The sequence below is a fragment of the Mustelus asterias genome, chromosome 4 (assembly GCF_964213995.1).
Source record: "Mustelus asterias chromosome 4, sMusAst1.hap1.1, whole genome shotgun sequence".
Classification (NCBI taxonomy): Eukaryota; Metazoa; Chordata; class Chondrichthyes; order Carcharhiniformes; family Triakidae; genus Mustelus; species Mustelus asterias.
The window spans coordinates 1617647-1641108 of record NC_135804.1 but is presented as its reverse complement, the minus strand read 5'-3'; the positions used below and the strand labels follow the sequence as shown (position 1 = coordinate 1641108).

Here is a 23462-nt window from a genome sequence, read left to right as displayed (position 1 = left end):
CCGAGATCCTTCAGTCATCCCAGTAAAAGCTCCCTTGCTCTGGTCTCCGGCAGATTAATATTTTTGAATACTCTTCTTACAAAACCGTATAATTTTGATATTTAATTAAACACAACTGTAAGAGTGAGTGTGATGGAGATGGGCAGATTCCAAGCAGCTGCTGTTAGGGTACCTGTATTCACGAGTTCGGAGGGAGTACAGTTTGAACGCACACCCCAAGGCAATGACAAGTAGGAGGCCACATATCAGGCTGCCAATGAGAGCAGCTGTGATCACTTTCCTTGGCACCACCACCAAACAGTTCTGCTCGTCACTGCCATCCTGGCAATCCTCCTGGCCATCACAACGCCATTGCTCAAAGATGCAGATCTTGGTGCCACAGTGGAAGTTCCCTGGCTGGCAGGAGAAGCAGTTTTTCTCATCAGAGCCATCAGGGCAGTTCTTCTGGTTGTTGCAGCGATCCGCCAGCGAGTAGCACATGCCACTCGTGTCCCCACACGTGTACTCATCCTTTTGGCATGCGTCGCAGTTCTCCTCATCCTTGCCACTCGGACAATGCCACCAGCCATCACAGCGCTCAGTGTCAGCAAAGCAGCCCCCATCATTCCCACATGGGTGCTCCTGTGGGAGGCAGTAACCTTTCACCTGGTAGGTGGCGTTGAACCCATGGCCCATGCTGCCAAGTTCGGTGTGGTAAGAGACGGTGATCTGACCTCGCGAGGATTCAATGGTGACGGTGTGCCGGTTGTTGCGGAAGGAGAGTGTCTGCAGGAGCCTTCCCCGCTCCTTGCTCATCCCATCATACACACGCACCTCATCATTGTAAGCCAGCTGTAGGTTCAGCTGCAGCACAATGTGCCTGCTGTCCTCGGTGTCCACCACCCACGTACAGTCCAGTTCTGCCCTGTCACGCTCGGAGCGAAAGTAGTCAGGTGAAGCAAAGGAACCATAGAAGTTGTCCAGTTTCTTGCCGCAGCTGGTATCAGGGCAGTTTTCCTCATCAGTCCCCTTGTCACACTCCATGCTGCCATCACACCGAACTTTCATCGGGAGGCACTGGGGGGCATCATCGACCAGGCAAAGGAATGTTCGAGCTGGACAGAGGCTTGTAGGGGGCATGGTGGGAGGGTACTGGCAATCCTGTTCATCAGAGTTATCACCGCATTCATCCATCTTGTTACATTTCCAGACACTCAGGATGCATTTCCCATTGCTGCACAGGAACTCATCCGACTTGCAGCTGCTCTGAGCCAGTTTCCCTGTGTGAACAGGAACAGAATCACAACTTCAGGCTCTGTGGGTACACTGTGTCCCCAACACAGGTTCAGGGCATTCGCTCGTCTGTTTCCCCTGTGTATTTATCTAGCTTCCCCTAAGCTACAGCAATATTATTCACCGCCCCCTCCCCTTCCACATTCTAACCATTCTCTCTGGATCAAGGAGTTTCTGCTAAATGACTATTTCATTATTAATGAACAACATGGCTGCCGGTTCTGGCCTTGCCCACAAGCGAAAACTTCTGCTCTACATCAATCCCATCAAACCTTTCCATTGTCTTAAAAAGTTCTCTCAGGTTACCCATCAATCCCTTCTTTCTGGAGAAAGGAGCCCCATCCTGATGGACATCAGTGGGTGTGAGCAGACCCTTTGAAGTTCTTGGAGCGAGAGATGTCAATTTCACCTGGTGGAGGCAGGGGTCCCAGTCTGCAGAGCTGTGCACTCAGTCCCAAAGAATGCACACAGCTTTGATTTGAAGTCTCTAGGGCTTCTCAACAAGTTGAATTATTTGAAACCTTGTCTATTCCAATGGAACCCTTTGATCTCTAACAAATCCAATATGCAGTGTTTCGAGAAACATTCCATTGACAGCTCAATGGATTTATATCATCCTCTGGCCACCTGTGATTATGTTCATTTCCCTTCACATTTGAATGGATCTCAAGTACCCCATTGATTCTGACCACAATGTTGACAGAGTAAAGTCTGATTGACAGCCTATGGTTTCTTCAAAACCATGGTGGTTTGCAAAACCAGAAGTTAAACCACAGGCTGTCAATCAGGCTCAGAGGAAGGGGGTCTGAGTGGATGGTCTGAAGGGGAAAGGAGGCTGAGGGGGCAGGGGGTGTCAGGTCGGGTCACCCTCAGAGCGAAAGGATTTGAATATAGGAATAGGGATGTTTTACTGCAACTCTTATCAGCCACACCTGGAATAGTGTATACAGTTTTGGTGCCCTTATCTGAGGAAGGACGTCCTTGCTATAGAGGGAAACAGCAAAGACCTGCCATCCCAGGCTGATTCCTGGGATGACAGGTCTGCCATATGAAGGGAGACTAAGTCAGTTAGGATTATATTCATCGGTGTTTAGAAGAGCGAGAGGGGATGTCACAGAAACTTATAAAATTCTAACAGGATTAGACAGGGTAGATTCAGATAGAATGTTCCCGATGGTGGGGGAGTCCAGAACTAGGGGTCATAGTTTGAGGATAAGGGGCAAACCTTTTAGAACTGAGGTGAGGAGAAATTTCTTCACCCAGAGGGTGGTGATTGTGTGGAATTCACTACCACAGAATGTAGTTGAGGCCAAAACGTTGTGTGATTTCAAGAAGAAATTAGATATAGCTCTTGGGGCTGAAGGGATCAACGGATATGGGAGGAAGCGGGGAATCAGGATATTGAATTCGATGATCAGCCATGATCAAAATGAATGGCGGAGCAGGAGCGAAGGGTTTCCTCCTGCTTCTAGTTTGTGTGCCTATGTGTGACCCATGATTTGAGTGGTGGGGGAGGATGCCCCTCTTTTCTGAGGGGTTGGTGGTGCTCCCCTTGACCCTCAGGGTCCAGCATGTCACGTCCCTGCTTGTGGGTAGCACATGTAAAGCTCGCCCGGTGCCGTTCCTGCTGGCAGGCTGGCTGAATGTCGTGAGGCTGCTGAATGTCCTGTCAAACCCGCTTGGGTCATTCAAATTAGCAGCTTTGTATAATTATCGGGTTGCCGACAAACGGGGCTGGTCGGGTAAATCCCGAGAGCTCTCACGCCCATCGGGAGCCCTGATTTTTGGCTGATACCCCGGTCACCGGAGCATTGGGATTCTCACCAGCTCAAGGGTTCAGAGAATCAGGCCCTACTTTGATGCAGTGCTTTCCATGGCCACCAGATGTCTCAAAGCGCTTTAAAAGCCAATGTAGAAAACAGAGTAGTCGATATGTGCACAGCAAGCTCCCACAAACAAAAACGTTTGAGAGATAAATATTGGCCAGCGCATTGACTCTGTTCTTCTCCAGAATAGGGTGAAAGATCTTTTACATTCAGCCGCGGAACCTCAGCTTCACGACAACACCTCTGACAATGCAGCACTCCCATTGTACTGCACTGGAGTATCAGCCCAGAGTTTTGTGCTCAAACACTGGATTTGGACATGAAGTGGAGATGCCGGCGTTGGACTGGGGTGAACACGGTAAGAAGTCTCACAACACCAGGTTAAAGTCCAACAGGTTTGACTTGAAACCAGAACCATGAGACTCAGGCATTGGTTACGGGAATAGGGCATTGGTGAGAGTTGGTGCAGATATCCTTCTGCTAGAATTCTAGACACTGGAATTTACTGGAACAGTGTTACAGTCATATGGAGAGAATGGAGAAGCTGCAATTGATCTCTTTAGAGGAGAAAAGGTTAAAGGGAGATTAAAAAGAGATTTTCAAGATAATAAAGGGAGTAAAGAGAATAAACTGTTTTGAGTGGCAGAAGGATGAATAACAAGAGAATGCAGATTGAAGATAAACAAGCCTGAGGCAGTGTGAGGAAATGTGTTTTTACAGTGGGAGCTGCAATGCACTACCCGAGACTCCAGAGGATTCAACACAAACTTTCAAAAAGAAAGTGCATCAATATTGAAGGGAAAATCTCTGCCAGGCTGTGAGGAAGGAACAGAGAATATTGGACTAATTGGACAGCTCCCTCTGAGGGTTGGTAGTCTCTTTCCGAGCTGCATCACTGGGTGATTGTCAAACATTTGACAGTCGCCCATTTCCTGAGGGATAGTCCCTTGGATACGGTTTCTACACAAGGTTCATATCTTTGGAGCAAGGCAAAGGAGGGGTGGTACTTCAGGAAAGAGAGAAGACTAAGAGGGGGATAAAATGCTACTTATATCTGCAGTCACCCTCCCTACCACCACCCACCCACATAGTACAAACAACAGTGGGGTAATTAGACACACCTCGGATATAGGACAATCGGAATCCACGGGAGCGCCCGGAACTGGAGCGACCAGAGTGGAAGTAGATCCAGACATGATCCCGGGTGGAGATGAAGGGTTCAGGGATGTACGAGCCACACATTCTGTAATCATCTTTCTTTGGGTCTGGACCTACCATCAACCAGTCCACCACGCACCTGTGGGAATTCTGCAGGTCAAAATTCTGAAAGCTGGAAAATACAAGAGAGGAATGTCACCTTCAAAGAACAAAAGAAAATTACAGCACAGGAGCAGGCCCTTCGGCCCTCCAAGCCTGCACCGACCATGCTGCCCGACTGAACTAAAACCCCCTACCCTTCCGGGGACCATATCCCTCTATTCCCATCCTATTCATGTATTTGTCAAGACGCCCCTTAAAAGTCACTACTGTGTCCGCTTCCACTACCTCCCCCGGCAACAAGTTCCAGGCACCCACTACTCAGTGTAAAATATCTGCCTCGTACATCTCTTTTGAAACTTGCCCCTCGCACCTTAAACCTATGCCCCCTCGTAATTGACTCTTCCACCCTGGGAAAAAGCTTCTGACTATCTACTCTGTCCAAACCTCTCGTAATCTTGTAGACTTCTATCAGGTAGCCCCTCAACCTCCGTCGTTCCAGCGAGAACAAACCAAGTTTCTCCAACCTCTCCTCATAGCTAATACCCTCCATACCAGGCAACATCCTGGTAAATCTTTTCTTTACTCTCTCCAAAGCCTCCACATCCTTCTGGTAGTGTGGCGACCAGAATTGAACACTATATTCCAAGTGCGGCCTAACTAAGGTTCTATAAAGCTGCAACATGACTTGACAATTTTTAAACTCAATGCCCCGACTGATGAAGGCAAGCATGCCGTATGCCTTCTTGACTACCTTCTCCACCTGCATTGCCACTTTCAGTAACCTGTGTACCTGTACACCCAGATCCCTTTGCTTATCAATACTCTTAAGGGTTCTGCCATTTACTGTATATTTCCTATCTGTATTAGACCTTCCAAAATGGATTACCTCACATTTGTCCGGATTAAACGCCATCTGCCATCTCGCCGCCCAAGTCTCCAACTGATCTATATCCTGCTGTATCCTCTGATGGTCCTCATCGCTATCTGCAAATCCACCAACCTTTGTGTTGTCCGCAAACTTACTAATCAAACCAGTTACATTTTCCTCCAAATCATTTATATATATTACAAACAGCAAAGGTCTCAGCACTGGTCCCTGAGGAACGCCACTTGTCACAGCCCTCCATTCAGAAACACATCCTTCCACTGCTACCCTCTGTCTTCTTTGACCGAGTAAGAAGTCTCACAACACCAGGTTAAAGTCCAACAGGTTTATTTGGTAGCAAATACCATAAGCTTTCGGAGCACTGCTCCTTCGTCAGATGGAGTGGAAATGTGCTCTCAAACAGTGCAAACAGACACAAAATCAAGTTGCAGAATACTGATTAGAATGCGAATCCTACAGCCAACCAGATCTTAAATGTACAGACAATGTGGGTGGAGGGAACATTAAACACAGGTTAAAGAGATGTGTATTGTCTCCAGACAGAACAGCTAGTGAGATTCTGCAAGCCCAGGAGGCAAGCTGTGGGGGTTACTGATAATGTGACATAAATCCAACATCCCGGTTTAGGCCGTCCTCATGTGTGCGGAACTTGGCTATCAGTTTCTGCTCAGCGACTCTGTGCTGTCGTGTGTCGCGAAGGCCGCCTTGGAGAACGCTTACCTGAAGATCCAAGGCTGAATGCCCGTGACTGCTGAAGTGCTCCCCCACAAGGATTTCTTTGACCGAGCCAGTTCTGTAACTTTCGTTTAGACAAACTCGTGGCTGGACAGTTCCCACTCTTCACCAGACAATCCCCACGTATGCTAATTTCCAAAATGTGTGCATCACTGGCAAAGCTGGCACGTGCTTCCCATCCAAACAGTTACCCTGTCAGTTATCAGTCCTCTCCTGTTTTGTTGTAACTGAGAGTTTCACTGAATCCTTTTAGAGTGAATTAAGAGTCAACCACATTGCTGCGCATCTGGAGTCTGGAAGGATGGGCAATAAATGCTGGCCAGCCAGCGACGCCCATGTCCCACGAAAAAACACAGGTGGGACCCGGAGAGATAGCTCAAATTGGAAGTAAAGTTGGCAACGGGAAGTAAAAATGGGGCAAATGAAGTTAGAAGACAGACAAAAAGAAGGTGAACTAAACCTAGAATGTGGAATGTGGCAGCCCATTTAGAAAATCGTACTGGCCTCATGACTCCTAGTTTTTCCAAAGTTTTAAATTCTGCCGCGACTTTTTGATGCAAGGCATGTGGCATTGGGCGTGCTCTCAAAAGTTTGGGGTAACAGTCTAAATTAATGTAGATTTTAGCCTCAACTCCCCAAATTCTGCCTAATTCATTGTGAAAGACCTTAAAGCTTCTTGTAAACTACCATCAGTTATACTGAAATGCCCAACCAATTGAGTTTTATTTGACATAACCGATCAAATTACTTGAGAAAGGATATACTGACACTGGAGGGGGTGCAGAGGAGATTCACTAGGTTGATTCCAGAGTTGAGAGGGTTGGCTTATGAGGAGAGACTGAGTAGACTGGGGCTATACACATTGGAATTCAGAAGAATGAGGGGAGATCTTATAGAAACAGATAAGATTATGAAGGGAATAGATAAGATAGAAGCAGGGAAGTTGTTTCCACTGGCGGGTGAAACTAGAACTAGGGGGCATAGCCTCAAAATAAGGGGAAGCAGATTTAGGACTGAGTTGAGGAGGAACTTCTTCACACAAAGGGTTGTGAATCTGTGGAATTCCCTGCCCAGTGAAGCAGTTGAGGCTACCTCATTGAATGTTTTTAAGGCAAGGATAGATAAATTTTTGAACAGTAAAAGAATTAAGGGTTATGGTGAGCGGGCGGGTAAGTGGAGCTGAGTCCACAAAAAGATCAGCCATGGTCTTACTGAATGACTGAGCAGACTTGAGGACCAGATGGCCTACTCCTGCTCCTAGTTCTTATGTTCTTATGAAACATTCACTTGTTTTCTCTCCACAGAGGATGCCAGACCTGAGTTTTTCCAGCATTTCTGTGTTTCTCGAATATTGTTTCTAAAACCTTGCCCACTGCACACAACACTCAGTGCTGTTGGTGAACATTACACAAAGCACATTCCACCAGTTAGTCACTTGATGGTGATCATGAGGAGCAAAATTAGCCTCCTTAGAACTGCACTGAGACAAACCACAGCATTGCCCTAGAAGTTCTCCTAGCTGGAAGCTCTCTCACTCAGTGCCATTCTGGGAAGTGTATCCACCCAGCGCGTCACAGAGACAACACAATGCCCTGATCACAAACTGATGTACAGCACAGGAGGACAAGTGACTGTGAAACATTCTGACTAACTGAAACCTCAGAGTCAGCACCTTACGGTTATGAGGTCTCCATATTCCCCCTGGATGTACCAGCTGCAGTTCATGGATGGGGGGTAGTTTATGGGCCAGGAGGGGCTGTAGATGACTCCACGTTGCTCTTTGCGAGGTTCCAACCTCCCATGACAGGCTGAAAGAACAGAAAAAGTGCACGGTTTGAGATCAAACATTGCAACTTGCAGGAATTCAATTCTTTTCAGTAATCTCCCCACACATCACACCTAACAGTAACTGACCTCATTCCAAACTCAGCCATGATTGGATCCAACCTGTACCCACTGTTCCACAGCACAGCGTTGCACCCAAAGAGCCATTGTTCACCATGGCAACCAATGCACCTCATTCTGCTTATGAACCAAATGACAACAGTGGGTTTTGGGGCGGGAGGTGGGAGGGGGGGGGTGCACAATGGCCTTGAGATCCACAGATCCTGGCTGAATGGGGCGAGAAGCAAAAATGGATTAGGTTTCTTCTTTCTATAATTCAGTCTCAGGATGTTTGTCCCACCAGCAAGGATTTACTGCCCGTTTGCAGTTGCGCTAAGTCCTGGTGGGCCTTCTTTTTGAAGCACTGCAGCCCATTCTGTGATTCATCGCATTCTGCTACAAAGAATGACATGTCTGAGAGTTTAATTGGGACATTTCAGAAGGCAGTAAGGTCTGCAGCATTTTATAGGCTAATCTGGGTAAGGACGGTAGGTTTCCTTCTCTGAAGGGCATTTGTGAACAAGATGGATTTTTGCAACAGTCAACAGCTTCCTGGTCATTTTTGCGAACTCGGACATATATTTCCAGATTTTTAAAGTCGAATTTTCATTTAACAAAGCCCTTCACAATGAACTTTCAGGATAAATCAGCAATCTGATTTAGGCAGTGCCACCAGCTTCATATAAATGGTCAAAGCAGGCTTCTTTATGAAACGTGTGATGCCTGTGTAAACCACTCACATTGGCAATTCCCACTGGTTTTTGCACTGGGGATAGCATTCTATTAAAAGCTATAAAACATGGGCTCGAGTCTACAAGTTTAACTGAATCAACTTCTCTTGCTCCATCACTGTTTGGCATGTCGTCAGCTTTCTGGATCCTAAGCTCATGAATATCTTCCTGAAACCTCAGTATCTCTCTGTTCCTTGAAGATACTCATGAAAACCTTCCTCTTGATCACCTGTCTCAATATCATCTTACGTGGCCCACTGTCAAACTTCATTTGATAATGCTTTGGAATGTTTTATCACATTAAATGCGCTACATAAAATCAAATTGTAGCTGTTGTTTGGTCAGAAAACAGCAGGTTGGCAGAAACTTGGATATTAGGCTGTTAGTGACTGGCTTCTTCTTTCAAAAAATAGCTTTGCATCTGTAACAAAGTGGAACAGGTTTAAGTCTGACAAACACACAATGGACACAATGTTCTTTAATGATTTGGGATTGTGGAGGCCTCAGTTTTTCCCTCATGACCAGGATCTGAGCTTTATCTAAAGGTTACAAAAATGTATACATAGAAAGTGACGTCACAGGTGGATAGGGTCGTAAAGAGTGCCTTTGGTACATTGGCCTTTATAAATCGGAGTATCGAGTATAAAAGTTGGAGTGTTATGGTAAGGTTATATAAGGCATTGGTGAGGCCGAATTTGGAGTATTGTGTACAGTTTTGGTCACCTAGTTACAGGAAGGATGTAAATAAGATTGAAAGAGGTTCACAAGGATGTTGCCGGGACTTGAGAAGCTGAGTTACAGAGAGAGATTGAATAAGTTGGGACTTTATTCCCTGGAGCGTAGAAGATTGAGGGGAGATTTGATAGAGGTGTATAAGATTTTGATGGGTATAGATAGAGTGAATGCAAGCAGGCTTTTTCCGCTGAGGCTAGGGGAGAAAAAAAACCAGAGGGCATGGGTTAAGGGTGAAAGGAGAAAAGTTTAAAGGGAATATTAGGGAGGGCTTCTTCACGCAGAGAGTGGTGGGAGTGTGGAATGAGCTGCCGGATAAAGTGGTAAATGCGGGCTCACTTTTAACATTTAAGAAAAACTTGGACGGGTTCATGGATGAGAGGGGTGTGGAGGGATATGGTCCAAGTGCAGGTCAGTGGGACTCGGCACAGACAAGAAGGGCCAAAAGGCCTGTTTCTGAGCTGTAATTTTCTATGGTTCTAAAGTGAATACTTTAACAAAGAGAAAATCACTCTCACCCATTCCAGAACATTCTGCTCCTCCCAGAAAGAACGAACAAGCTGCAGAGAGAAAGAAAACCCATCAGCAAATATAAATCATTTCTTTTAAAGAAACCCATTAATCGTTACGATTACAGGATGGGATACAAACTCCCTCCCTGGGCTGAGGAGCTCCCCAGGAGGGCAAAGACCAGAATTGTCGATTAAATCCCAGACTTTCAGCTATTGGGAATGCCGAGACCCAATAATGCAAGCCACACATCCAGGAAAGAGACATAGGAAATGGGAAAATAAACCCACACAGAAATAAACAACTGACCTTTCCTTTTATGTACAAAGAATAACCGTGAAGCGAGCAAATCTACCATTTTAGTCATGTTTGAAGGGTAAATATTGACGGGGACACAGGAGAGAATTCACCTACTCTTCAAAAAAAAACGTGTCATCGGATTGTTTATGTTCAGGGGCCTTCATTTAATGGATTACTGTCACTGAAATAGATTTCACTCCTTGATCTCATAGCTGCACAGTTGCAGGTTAGCTGAGAGAGAGGCAATACCAGTATTAACAGCTAACCGATTCAGAATACATTCTACTCTTCCACTTAAGCTATGAAAACTCCTAATCCATCTCTTGAATGCACTATTTCTGTATCTTGTACCTACTGTGCAATATGGGTAGCTTAGCAACACTTCCAACTGCCTTTCTTCGGAGATTTAGCTTTAATCTGGAGGTTGCGCCTTCAGTCATTTCAGTTCTGTAACTTCCTCTTGACTCCGTCCTCACTTCTCTTTAAGATGCTGCTCAGGGACTTCAAACCTACATCAATCACAAAGTTTTGCTTGGGGTAGGCACAGTAAGTAGTCTCAGCTGGTGTTGTGAGACTACTTACCATGCCTACCCCAGTCCAACGCCGGCAACTCCACATCATGACAAAGTTTTAGATCAGCTGTCTGAACACCTCCACTCCTGACTCGATATCTGCTTTCTGTCCTGTGAAAGATACTGCTAGAGAAATTGTATAATTAGCATAACAGCATAATCAAGGACCCCACACACCCCGGACATTCTCTCTTCCACCTTCTTCCCTTGGGAAAAAGATACAAAAGTCTGAGGTCACACACCAACCAACTCAAGAACAGCTTCTTCCCTGCTGCCATTAGACTTTTGAATGGACTTACCTTGCATTAAGTTGATCTTTCCCTACACTCTAGCTATGACTGTAACACTACATTCTGCACTCTCTCCTTTCCTTCTCTGTGAATGGTATGCTTTGTCTGTATAGCACACAAGAAACAATACTTTTCACTAATACACGTGACAATAATAAATCAAATCAAAGCAAGGATCTGCCGAAGGTATACTGGGAACAGCTACTAATGGGAAAATCTACAGAAGAGCAGTGGGGGGCATTCAAAAAGGAGGATGCAAGCCCAATATGTTCCCTCTGGGGTGATAAGTAGGAATAACAAGCCCACAGAACCATGGATGACCAGAGGTATTCAGGATACAATGAGAAAAAAAAGGCTTCTAAAAAGTACAAGGGAAGCAAATCAGTGGAGGCATTAGTGAGGACTAGAAAGTGCAGAATGGAGCTTAAGAAAGCAATTAGGAATGCAAAGTGAGGATATGAAAAAGCTCTGGCTGGTAAAAGTAGGGAAAATCTATAAGTATATCAATGGGAAGAGGATAACCAGAGAAAGAGTAGGGCCCATTAGGGCAACAGGGCAATCTGTGGGTGGAATCAGAGGACATTGGTAAAGTGATGAATGAATACTTCACATCCGTCTTTACCCAAGAGAATGAGGATGATGGTATGGAATTCAGAGAGAGAGACTGAGAGGTTCTTGAGAAAATTGACATCGGGAAGACAAGGTTTTGGAGGTGTTGGCAGACTTAAAAGTGGATAGATCTCCAGGACCAGATGAATTGTGTTCTAGGCTGCTGTGGAGGGGAGGGAGGAGATTGCAGAGGCTCTGACCCAAATTTTCAATTGCTCTCCGGCCACGGGGGAGGTGCCAGACAACTGGAGAACAGTTAATGTGGTTCCGCTATTTAAAAAGCATTGTAGAGATAAACCAGGAAACTACAGACCAGTGAGTCTTGTGTTAGTGGCAGGAAAACTGAGAGAAACTTCTGAAGGAGCGCGTCTGTCTCCACTTGGAGAGGCAAAGCTTGATCAGGGATAGTCAGCATGGCTTCATCAGAGGGAGATCATGCCTAACAAATTTAATTGAATTTTTTGAGGAGGTGACCAGGTGTGTAGATGAGGGTAGTGCAGTCGATGTAGTTCATATGGATTTCAGCAAAGCCTTTGACAAGGTCTCACATAGGAGACTTGTAAAGAAGGTAAATTCACATGGGATACAGGTTAATTTGATAAAGTGAATTCAAAATTGGCTCAGTTGTAGGAGACAGAGGGTGATGACAGAAGGCTGATTTAGTGGCTGGAAGTCGGTGTCCAGTGGCGTACCACAGGGATCTGTGTTGGGCCCCCTATTATTCAGCATTTATATAAATGACATTGATTACTTTGCGGGGTAGGATTAGTAAGTTTGCGGATGACGCAAAGATTGGACGGGTGGTTAACAGTGAGGCTGAGAGTCTTGAGCTACAACAAGATCTATAGAGGAATGGTCAAATGGGCAGATGAAGTTTAACACTGGAAAGTGTGAGATGATACACTTTGGAAGGAGTAATTTGACAAGAAAGTACTCAATGAATGGTAGGACACTAGGAGATTGCGTGGAACAAAGGGACCTTGATGCGTTTGTCCACAGATCTCTGAAAGCGGAAGGGCATGTTAGTAGGGTGGTGAAAAAGCATTTGCGACACTTGCCTTTATCAATCAGGGCATTGATTACAAAAACAGAGAAGTCATGTTGGAATTTTGTTCAGAACTTTGGTGAGGCCATAGCTAGAGTATTGTGTGCAGTTCTGGTCGCCACATTATCGGAAGGATATGATTGCACTGGGATGTTGCCTGGGATGGGACATTTAAGTTATGAAGAGAGGCTGGATAGGCTCATTGGAGCAGAGAAGACTGAGGGGTGACCTGATCGAGGTTACAAGATTATGAGCAACATGGATAAAATGGATGAGGAGCAGCTGCTCCCCTTAGTTGAAGGGTCAGTCATGAAGGGACATAGGTTCAAGGTGAGGGGCAGGAGGTTTAGGGAGAATGTGAGGAAAAGCTTTTTTACCCAGAGGATGGTGACAGTCTGGAATGCGCTGTCTGGGAGGGTAGTAGAGGTAGGTTGCCTCACATCCTTTAAAAAGGATCTGGATGAGCGTTTGGCACATCATAACATTCAAGGCTATGGGCCAAGTGCTGGCAGATAGGATTAGGTGGGTGTTCAGATGTTTCTAATGTGTTGGTGCAGACTCGACACATCAGGAATGATTGCACTGTGTTGTAGTGAGGGCAGAACAGGTTCAGCAGAATGATCCCAGTGCTTAAAGGGCTGAATTATGAGAACAGATTGCACAGACGAAACAAAGAACATAGAACATTACAGTGCAGTACAGGCCCTTCGGCCCTCGATGTTGCGCCGACCTGTGAAACCAATCTAAACCCCATCTAACCTACACTATTCCAATATCATCCATATGTTTATCCAATGACCATTTAAATGCCCTCAATGTTGGCGAGTCCAATACTGCTGCAGGCAGGGCATTCCACGCCCTTACTACTCTCTGAGTAAAGAACCTACCTCTGACATCTGTCCTATATCTATCACCCCTCAATTTAAAGCTATGTCCCCTCGTGCTAGCCATCACCATCTGAGGAAAAAGGCTCTCACTGTCCACCCTATCTAATCCTCGGATCATCTTATATGCCTCTTAACCTTCTTCTCTTTAACGAAAACAGCCTCAAGTCCCTCAGGCTTTCCTCATAAGACCTTCCCACCATACCAGGCAACATCCTGGTAAATCTCCTCTGCACCCTTTCCAATGCTTCCACATCCTTCCTATAATGCGGCGACCAGAACTGGACGCAATACTCCAAGTGCGGCCGCACCAGAGTTTTGTACAGTTGCAGCATGACCTCCTGGCTCCGAAACTCAATCCCTCTACCAATAAAAGCTAACACTGCGTACGCCTTCTTAACCAGCCTATCAACCTGGGTGCCAACTTTTAGGGATCTATGCACATGGACACCGAGATCTCTCTGCTCATCCACACTACCAAGTATCCTACCATTAGCCCAGTACTCTGTATTCCTGTTACTCCTTCGAAAGTGAATCACCTCACACTTTTCTGCATTAAACTCCATTTGCCGCCTCTCAGCCCAGCTCTGCAGCTTATCTATGTCCCTCTGTAACCTGAAACAACCTTCCGCACTGTCCACAACTCCACCGACCTTAGTGTCATCCGCAAATTTACTAACCCATCCTTCTACGCCCTCATCCAGGTAATTTATAAAAATGACAAACAGCAGTAGCCCCAAAACAGATCCTTGCGGTACACCACTAGTAACTGAACTCCAGGATGAACATTTCCCATCAACCACCACCCTCTGTCTTCATACAGCTAGCCAATTTCTGATCCAAACAGCTAAATCACCCTCAATCCCATGCGTCCGTATTTTCTGCAATAGCCTACTGTGGGGAACCTTATCAAATGCTTTACTGAAATCCATATACACCACATCAACTGCTATACCCTCATCCACCTCTTTGGTCACCTTCTCAAAGAACTCAATAAGGTTTGTGAGGCACGACCTACCCTTCACAAAACCGTATTGACTATCCCTAATCAAATTGTTCCTTTCTAGATTATTATAAATCCTATCTCTTATAACCCTTTCCAAAACTTTGCCCACAACAGAAGGCTCACTGGTCTATAATTACCAGGGTTGTCTCTACTCCCCTTCTTGAACAAGGGGACAACATTTGCTATCCTCCAGTCTTCTGGCACTATTCCTGTCGACAAAGATCAAAGCCAAAGGCTCTGCAATCTCCTCCCTAGCCTCCCAGAGAATCCTAGGATAAATCCCATCCGGCCCAGGGGACTTATCTATTTTCACACTTTCCAGAATTGCTAACACCTCCTCCTTATGAACCTCAATCCCGTCTAGCCTGTATCTCAGTATTCTCCTCAACAACATTGTCTTTTTCCTGTGTGAATACTGACGAAAAATATTCATTTAGCGCCTCTCCTATCTCTTCGGACTCCACGCACACCTTCCCACTACTGTCCTTGACTGGCCCTAATCTTATCCTAGTCATTCTTTTATTCCTGACATACCTATAGAAAGCTTGAGGGTTTTCCTTGATCCTACCTGCCAAAGACTTCTCATGTCCCATCCTGGCTCCTCTTAGCTCTCTCTTTAGGTCCTTCCTGGCTAACTTGTAACTCTCAAGCGCCCTAACTGAGCCTTCACGTCTCATCTTTACATAAGTATCCTTCTTCCTCTTCACAAGAGATTCAACTTCTTTAGTAAACCACGGTTCCCTCGCTCGACCACTTCCTCCCTGCCTGACAGGTACATACTTATCAAGGACGCGCAGTAGCTGTTCCTTGAACAAGCTCCACATTTCAATTGTGCCCATCCCCTGCAGTTTCCTTCCACATCCTATGCACCCTAAATCTCGCCTAATCGCATCATAATTTCCTTTCCCCCAGCTATAACTCTTGCTCTGCGGTATATATCCTTTTCCATCACTAAAGTAAACGTAACCAAATTGTGGTCACTATCACCAAAGTGGTCACCTACCTCCAAATCTAACACCTGGTCTGGTTCATTACCCAGTACCAAATCCAATGTGGCCTCGCCGCTTGTTGGCCTATCTACATACTGTGTCAGGAAACCCTCCTGCACACATTGGATAAAAACTGACCCATCTAAAGGACTCGAACTATAGTGTTTTCAGTCAATATTTGTAAAGTTAAAGTGCCCCATAACAACTACCCTGTTACTTCCGCTCCTATCCAGAATCATCTTTGCAATCCTTTCCTCTACATCTCTGGAACTTTTCGGAGGCCTATAGAAAACTCCCAACAGGGTGACCTCTCCTTTCCTGTTTCTAACCTCAGCCCATACTACCTCAGTGGACGAGTCCTCATCAAACGTCCTTTCTGCCACCGTAATACTGTCCTTGACTAACAATGCCACACCTCCACATCTTTTACCACCTTCCCTGCTCTTACTGAAACATCTAAACCCCGGAACCTGCAACAACCATTCATGTCTCCGAAATGGCCACAACATCAAAGTCCCAGGTACCAACCCATGCTGCAAGTTCACCCACCTTATTCCGGATGCTCCTGGCGTTGAAGTAGACACACTTCAAACCACCTTCCTGCCTGCCAGTGCACTCCTGCGACCTTGAAACCTTATTCATGACCTCGCTACTCTCAACCTCCTGTACACTGGAGCTACAATTCAAGTTCCCATCCCCCTGCTGAATTAGTTTAAACCCTCCCGAAGAGCATTAGCAAATTTCCCCCCAGGATATTGGTACCCCTCTGGTTCAGGTGTAGACCATCCCGTTTGTAGAGGTCCCACCTACCCCAGAATGAGCCCCAATTATCCAGATATCTGAATCCCTCCCTCCTGCACCATCCCTGTAGCCACGTGTTCAACTGCTCTCTGCCCCTATTCCTCTCCTCGCTAGCACGTGGCACGGGCAACAAACCACAGATAACAACTCTGTTTGTTCTAGCTCCAAGCTTCCACCCTAACTCCCTGAATTTCTGCCTTACATCCCCATCCCTTTTCCTACCTATGTCTTTGGTGCCTATGTGGACCACGACTTGGGGCTGGTCCCCCTCCTCCTTAAGGATCCCGAAAACATGATCCGAGACATGTCATAAACGTGTCTACCAAATATAGAAGATCAAGGGGAGATCAAATCACGGTGTTTAAGAAGGTTAAACGAGTTGGTGGGGTAGAAAGAACACTCATTTATTTAAAAAAGGCCCACCATAGTAGCTGGTGGAATTTAATCTGCCAAAATAACTGAGTTGAGAGGGGGTTAGAGTGAAGATCTGAAGGTCCCTGCTTCAATCTCAGGTTGTGGCAGGCAGCCACTTGCCACAAACTGGTTCCCTTTGCTATCTCCCAGTTGGTATAGTGGTAATGGCATTGGACTCTTAATCCAGATACTTAGGCTAACATGCCAGGGGGGCATGGGTTCAAATCCCCCAATGGCAGCGGTTGGACTTTGAATTTAAATAATTGTTTTCTCTTCCTCCCTAGATCCAAACCATAAGCAACAGGCAGAAAGAGTTCTGGTGTAATAGGTAAGGATGTGAATCAGCAGGAGTTTGTCAAAGCTCTGGCTGCTTTCCTCAAGAGGTCTGGGAAGCTAAAGGTGTCTGATTGGGTCAACACACTGAAGCTGAGCAAACACAAAGCACTAGCAGCTTACAATGAGAACTGGTTCTATACCCAAGCTGGCTCCACAGTGCGCCACCTGTACCTGCGGGGTGGCATTGGACTAGGTGCCATGACCAAGAATGACAGCAGCTGCCAGTGGAACAGTGTGAAGTCCAGTCACTTCAGCCGTAGCTCCAAGTCTGTGGCTGCAGGCTCTCAAAGAACTGAAGATGGTTGAGATGGATTCCAACAGTGGCCACAGACTGACTCCAGCAGGGCAAGGACACATGGACCAAATTCCTGGTCAGGTTGCAGCTGCAAACAAGAAGCATCGAATGTGTGCGCCATATTCTGGAAAATAATAAAAGCTTTCAGTTCTAAAAAAAAGCACGTCCTTTCCTTTGCTAGACGGATCCAGACGAGAGGAAAAAATCTTTAAAATAGTCGATCAGGATGATGTTGTGTGATTTTGGGGTGTACTGCTTCACACAAAGCGTTTTGGAAATCTGGAAGCATTTTAACCCCCCCTCCCCCACCCCCCACAAAAAGCCACCTGTTGAGAGGGGTGATCAACGCAAAACGTCAAGATTCAGCTCAACTTGTGTTCGGTAAAGTTACTGGAGCCAAGCTAACAGAAGTTTAGATACAGATTCTAATTGAATGGAAGAATAGGTTTGAAGGATTTCTTGTGCTTCTGTTCATGACAGTGCAATTCAGAATGGTCACTGGTGTTAAAGTGCTTTTGGGCGTCCTGTAGTTGTGAAAGATGTTACAAGAGGAGAATGGAAGATTCGAATTCTGATGATCACAGCACGCTTCCTGAAAGAGGTTGTAAGCAGATCCAACACTAACTTTCAAAAAGGAATTGGATAAATACTTCAAGGCGAAGAACAATGCAGAGCTAGGTGGTGGTACAGGCACAATGGGATGAATCCTTCTTCCATGCTGTATAATTGTATCGATGATTCTATATAGGCAAGGCTTACTTTCTTTCAGTAATAATTAACCAAGGCTCCCACAGGAAAACAGAATTGCATCCGAGAGCTCAGCGAGACAGATCTATTTCAGTCAGGGGTTGTTAGCACTGTTACGTCCTGAGGGCCAAAACTAACCCACTCCCAGCAACAAATCAACAACATACAGTAAGCTGAGTCATGTAAAAAGCATCGACAAAAGTATTTAAACACCAAAGGGAATATATTATGTCACAATACAAGAGAGAAAGGCAGACAACACCAGCTCAGTCAACAAGTCATTTTTATCCCCCAGCTCCATATTTGTGGATTGCTCAGACTTCTCCTACAGCAACCGCAAAATAGAATCATCAATAGAAGGAGGCCATTCGGCCCATCAAGTCTGCACTGACAGCAATCCCACCTAGGCTCTATCCTCATAACCCCATGCATTTACCCTAGCTAGTCCCCCTAAAACTAAGGGGCAATTTAGAATGGCCAATCCACCTAACCCGCACATCTTTGAACTGTGGGAGGATGCCGGAGCACCCGGAGGAAACCCACGCAGACACGAGGAGAACGTGCAAACTCCACATAGACAGTGACCCAAGATGGGAATCGAACTCGGGTCCTTGGCGCTGTGAAGCAGCAGTGCTAATCACCGTGCCACCGAGTCACACATCAGGAGCAATATTTAATGATACCAACACAAGAAACATTCAAACGCGAATTAGAACCAGAAGGAGGCCACTCGGCCCCTCGAAATGCTCTGTCATTCAATAAGATCACGGCTGATCTGACTGTAAACTCAGCACCACATTCCCACCTCCCCACCAATAAGGGGGTGAAAGGTTATCAAGAATCTATCTACCTCTGCATTAATATATTCAAAGACTCAGATTCCACTGCCTTTTCAAGAAGAGTCCCAATGACCCATGACCCTCAGAGAAAGAAATTCTCCTCATCTCCATCTTAAATGGGTGCCCCCTTATTTTTAAACAGTGACCTCTAGTTCTAGATTCTCCCACAAGGGGAAATATCTTCTCCACATCCACCCTGGATGGAATACTCCTCAGGATCATAGAATCCCGACAGTGCAGAAGGAGGCCATTCGGCCTATCAAGTCTGCACTGACTCTCTGATAGAGCATCTTACCAAGCCCTTCCCCTTAACCCCACATATTTTCTTTTTATTCATTTGTGGGACATGGGCGTTGCTAGCTAGGCCAGCATTTATTGCCCATCTCTAGTTGCCCTTGAGAAGGTGGTGGTGAGCTACCTTCTTGAATCGCTGCAGTCCACGTGCTGAGAGTTGATCCACAATGCCGTTAGGTAGGAATTCCAGGATTTTGACCCAGCGACTGCTAAGGAATGGTGATATAGTTCCAAGTCAGGATGGTGAGTGACTTGGAGGGGAACTTGTAGGTGGTGGTGTTCCCACGTATCTGCTTACCCTGTTAATTCTCCTAACCTATACATCTTGGGATCTTAAGAGGCAATTTAGCATGGCCAGTCAACCTAACCATCTTTGGACTGTGGGAGAAAACCGGAGCACCCAGAGTAAACCCACACAGACACGGGGGAATATGCAAACTCCACACAGACAGTCACCCAAGGTTGAAATCGAACCTGGGTCCCTGGCGCTGTGAGGCAGCAGTGCTAACCGCTGTGCGACTGTGCCGCCCCTTCTTAAAGGTTTTGATCAAGTCACCTCTTACTCCTCTAAACTCCAGTGGATACAAAGCTAACCTCTCCAGCCTTTCCTCACAGGACAACACATTCCTAGTATTAGTTGAGTAAACCTTCTCTGAACTGTTTCCAACACATTTACATCTTTCCTTAAATAAGGAGACCAATATGTACTGTACATAGTACTCCAGATGTAGTCTCACCAATGCCCTGTATAATTCCCCACTTTAGTTTTCAAATCCCCTCACAATAAACGATAACATTCTACAGCATTCACAATTCTGTTTGTAGGAGAGGGTTTGCAAGGTAAACAGTGCAGACAAACAACTCGGCTTCCCTGAAGGTTGGATGCAGTCAGCACCGTTGGCCCAGGTCACAGACTTCCCATGCTAAAGGTCACTGAAGCTTAAAAAAGGTGTGCTTTCTGGATGTGTTCGGTTTTCAGATTTACAGATAAAGGATTCTCAGCCTGTATTAGCTTTCCTAATTACTGGCTGTACCTGCACACTAGCCTTGTGAGATTCATGCACCAGGACTACCTAGATTTGTGTACTAAGACAGCCGGATCCCTTTGCAATTTCTTACCATTTCAATAATAAGCTTCTTTTTTATTCTTCCTGACAAAATGGACAACTCCACACTGTTAATTAGCCAGTCTTCAATACATGCCATTCACTCATAATTCCACTTTTTGCAGCATTACTTTTGTGTCTTGAATCAACTGAACATTTTACTTAGGTTTCAACGTTTCTAAACATAGATCAAAGTAGTTTCTGTCTGTCACAGCCTGTCCTAGGCTCCCCAACCATCTGTTCCCCTTAATATTGATAAAATCTTAATCAAATCAACCTTTAATCTTCTAAACCCCAAGGAATACAATCCTAGTTTGTGTGATCTCCCCTCATCCAGGTTTCACTCCAGTAAATTTCAAAATTTATAGAAGACATGAAACTTGGAAGCATTGTGAACTCGGAGGATAGTATTAAACTTCAAAAGAACAGAAACAGGTTGGTGGAACGTGCAGACAAGCGGAAGGTGAAACTTAATGCAAAGAAGTGTGAAGTGATTGCTTTTGATAAGAAGACCGTGGAGAGACAGCATAAAATAAAGGATACAATTCAGAAGTGGGTGCAGGAGCAGAGGTCCCGAGCTGTATGCCAGACAGCATGGCTTTGTGAATGGAAAATCGTGTCTCACAAATTTGAATGGGTAACCAAGAAGGTAGATGAGGGCAGTGCAGTTGATGTTGTCTACATGGACTTTAGCAAGGCCTTTGACAAGGTACCGCATGGTAGGTTGTTGCATAAGATTAAATCTCACGGGATCCAGGGTGAGGTAGCTAAATGGATACAAAACTGGCTTAATGACAGAAGCCAGAGGGTGGTTGTCGAGAGTTGTTTTTCAAACTGGAGGTCTGTGACCAGCGGTGTGCCTCAGGGATCAGTGCTGGGCCCACTGTTATTTGTCATTTATATTAATGATTTGGATGAGAATATAGGAGGCATGGTTAGTAAGTTTGCAGATGACACCAAGATTGGCGGCATAGTGGACAGTGTACAGGATAGTGTACAGTGGACAGGATAGTGGACAGTGAGGAAGGTTATATCCAATTGCAGCGGGATCTTGATCAATTGGGCCAGTGGGCTGACGAATGGCAGATGGAGTTTAATTTAGACAAATGCGAGGTAATGCATTTTGGGAGATTGAACCAGGGCAGGACTTACTCAGTTAATGGTAGGGGGCTGGGGAGAGTTACAGAACAAAGAGATCTAGGGGTACATGTTCATAGCTCCTTGAAAGTGAAGTCACAGGTGGACAGAGTGGTGAAGGCGGCATTCGGCATGCTTGGTTTCATTGGTCAGAACATTGAATACAGGAGTTGGGACGTCTTGTTGAAGTTGTACAAGAAATTGGTAAGGCCACACTTGGAATACTGTGTACAGTTTTGGTCACCCTATTATAGAAAGGATATTATTAAACTAGAAAGAGTGCAGAAGAGATTTACTAGGATGCTACCAGAACTTGATGGTTGGAGTTATAAGGAGAGGCTTGATAGACTGAGACCTTTTTCTCTGGAGTGTAGGAGGCTGAGGAGACCTTATAGAGGTCTATAAAATAATGAGGGGCATAGATAAGGTAGATAGTCAATATCTTTTCCCAAAGGTAGGGGAGTCTAAAACTAGAGGGCATAGGTTTAAGGTGAGAGGGGAGAGATACAAAAGTGTCCAGAGGGGCAATTTTTTCTCACAGAGGGTGGTGAGTGTCTGGGACAAACTGCCAGACGTAGCAGTAGAGGCGGGTACAATTTTGTCTTTTAAAAAGTGTTTAGACAGTTACATGGGTAAGATGGGTATAGAGAGATATGGGCCAAATGCAGGCAATTGAAACTAGCTTAGGGGTCTAAAAAAAAAAAAGGCGGCATGGACAAGTTGGGCTGAAGGGCCTGTTTCCATGCTGTCAACCTCTATGACCCTGTATATTTTAGTTTATAAGATATAGGAGCAAAATTAGGCCATTTGGCCCATCAAGTTCACTCCGCCATTTGATCATGGCTGATATGCTCCTCATCACTCTGTGTCCTTGGCAAATCTAATGTGGTTTTCTGTCCCATAACCCAAGTGGTTAATGAACACAATGAATAGTTGAGGCACCAGCACAGGTCCTTGCAGGACATCACTAGCCACTTCCTTCCAATGAGAATACCGACCCAGTATTTGATTTTGATATATTGTCACATGATTGGTATAGAGTGAAAAGTATTGTTATTTTTGTGTGCTATGCAGACAAAACATACCATTCATAGAGTACATAGGGGAGAAGGAGAGGAGAGGGTGTAGAATGTGGTGTTACAGTCATAGAATCCCTACAGTGCAGAAGGAGACCATTCAGTCCATCGAGTCTGCACCAACAATCCCATCCATGCTCTGTCCCCGTATCCCCACGTATTTACTCTGCTAATCCCTCTGACACTAAGGAAGGTGTAGAGAAAGATCAACTTAATATAAGGCAGGTCCATTCAAAGGTCTGATGGCAGCAAGGAAGAAGCTGTTCCTCATTATCCCTACTCTCTTCCCAAATGTCGTTAATTCCATGAGCTTTAACTTTAGCTCCCTCAGGATGAGCTCAAACTTAATGAAATTAAGTTCGTCAGGTATGTCCAGTTCTTTACAAATTATTACGATAAAGGGTCATCAATCAGATCTATGTGTTCTCCAACCGGAAACCATGGATGAACAGGGATATCCACTGCTTACTGAAGTCCAGATCTGAGGTGCTCAAGTCAGGCAACACATACCTATATAAGAAAGCCAGATATGATCTAAGGAGATCCATCACATTGCCAAAAGACAGTACCAGACCATACTAGAGTCCCAGGCTAGCCACACCGACCCCCGCCGACTATGGCAACATCTGCAAGACATAACAGGCTACAAGGTGAAGGCATGTAAAATCGCCGGCTCCAACGCACTCCTCCCTGATGAGCTCAATGCATTCTATGCCTGTTTTGAGCAAGAGATCAGCGAGAGCACGCCCTCCACCCCGGGGCCTCGGGTGAGCCTGTATCCAAGGTCACCATTGCAGATGTCAGAGCAGTCTTCTCGAAGATCAACCCAAGGAAAGCGACTGGCCCAGATGAGCACTCAGATCCTGCGCGGATCAGCTATCAGGGG

At 45.6% G+C, this 23462-nt stretch overlaps 2 protein-coding genes and 1 pseudogene across 5 annotated transcripts in view; 2 read left to right on the top strand and 1 right to left on the bottom strand.

The window, feature by feature from the left end:
* The window catches only part of cebpa (CCAAT enhancer binding protein alpha), a 373760-nt gene that overhangs the window by 249238 nt on the left and 101060 nt on the right, over window positions 1-23462 (top strand). The window lies entirely within an intron of this gene.
* The window catches only part of lrp3 (low density lipoprotein receptor-related protein 3), a 43115-nt gene that overhangs the window by 16755 nt on the left and 2898 nt on the right, over window positions 1-23462 (bottom strand). Inside the window, exons 2-6 of one of the 4 annotated variants that reach the window (XM_078210452.1) lie at window positions 9845-9886; window positions 7894-9015; window positions 7652-7787; window positions 4220-4428; window positions 173-1259 (exon numbers count right to left, since the gene is read on the bottom strand). In XM_078210452.1, coding sequence (XP_078066578.1) covers window positions 173-1259; window positions 4220-4428; window positions 7652-7704 — 1349 coding nt within the window. In that variant the 5' untranslated portion in view covers window positions 7705-7787; window positions 7894-9015; window positions 9845-9886. Of the gene's footprint in view, window positions 1-172; window positions 1260-4219; window positions 4429-7651; window positions 7788-7893; window positions 9016-9844; window positions 9887-23462 lie in introns of those variants that run through there. The other 3 variants (XM_078210451.1, XM_078210450.1, XM_078210453.1) reach the window with 3 other exon arrangements.
* Window positions 11441-17512, top strand: LOC144492418 (small ribosomal subunit protein eS19 pseudogene; annotated as a pseudogene).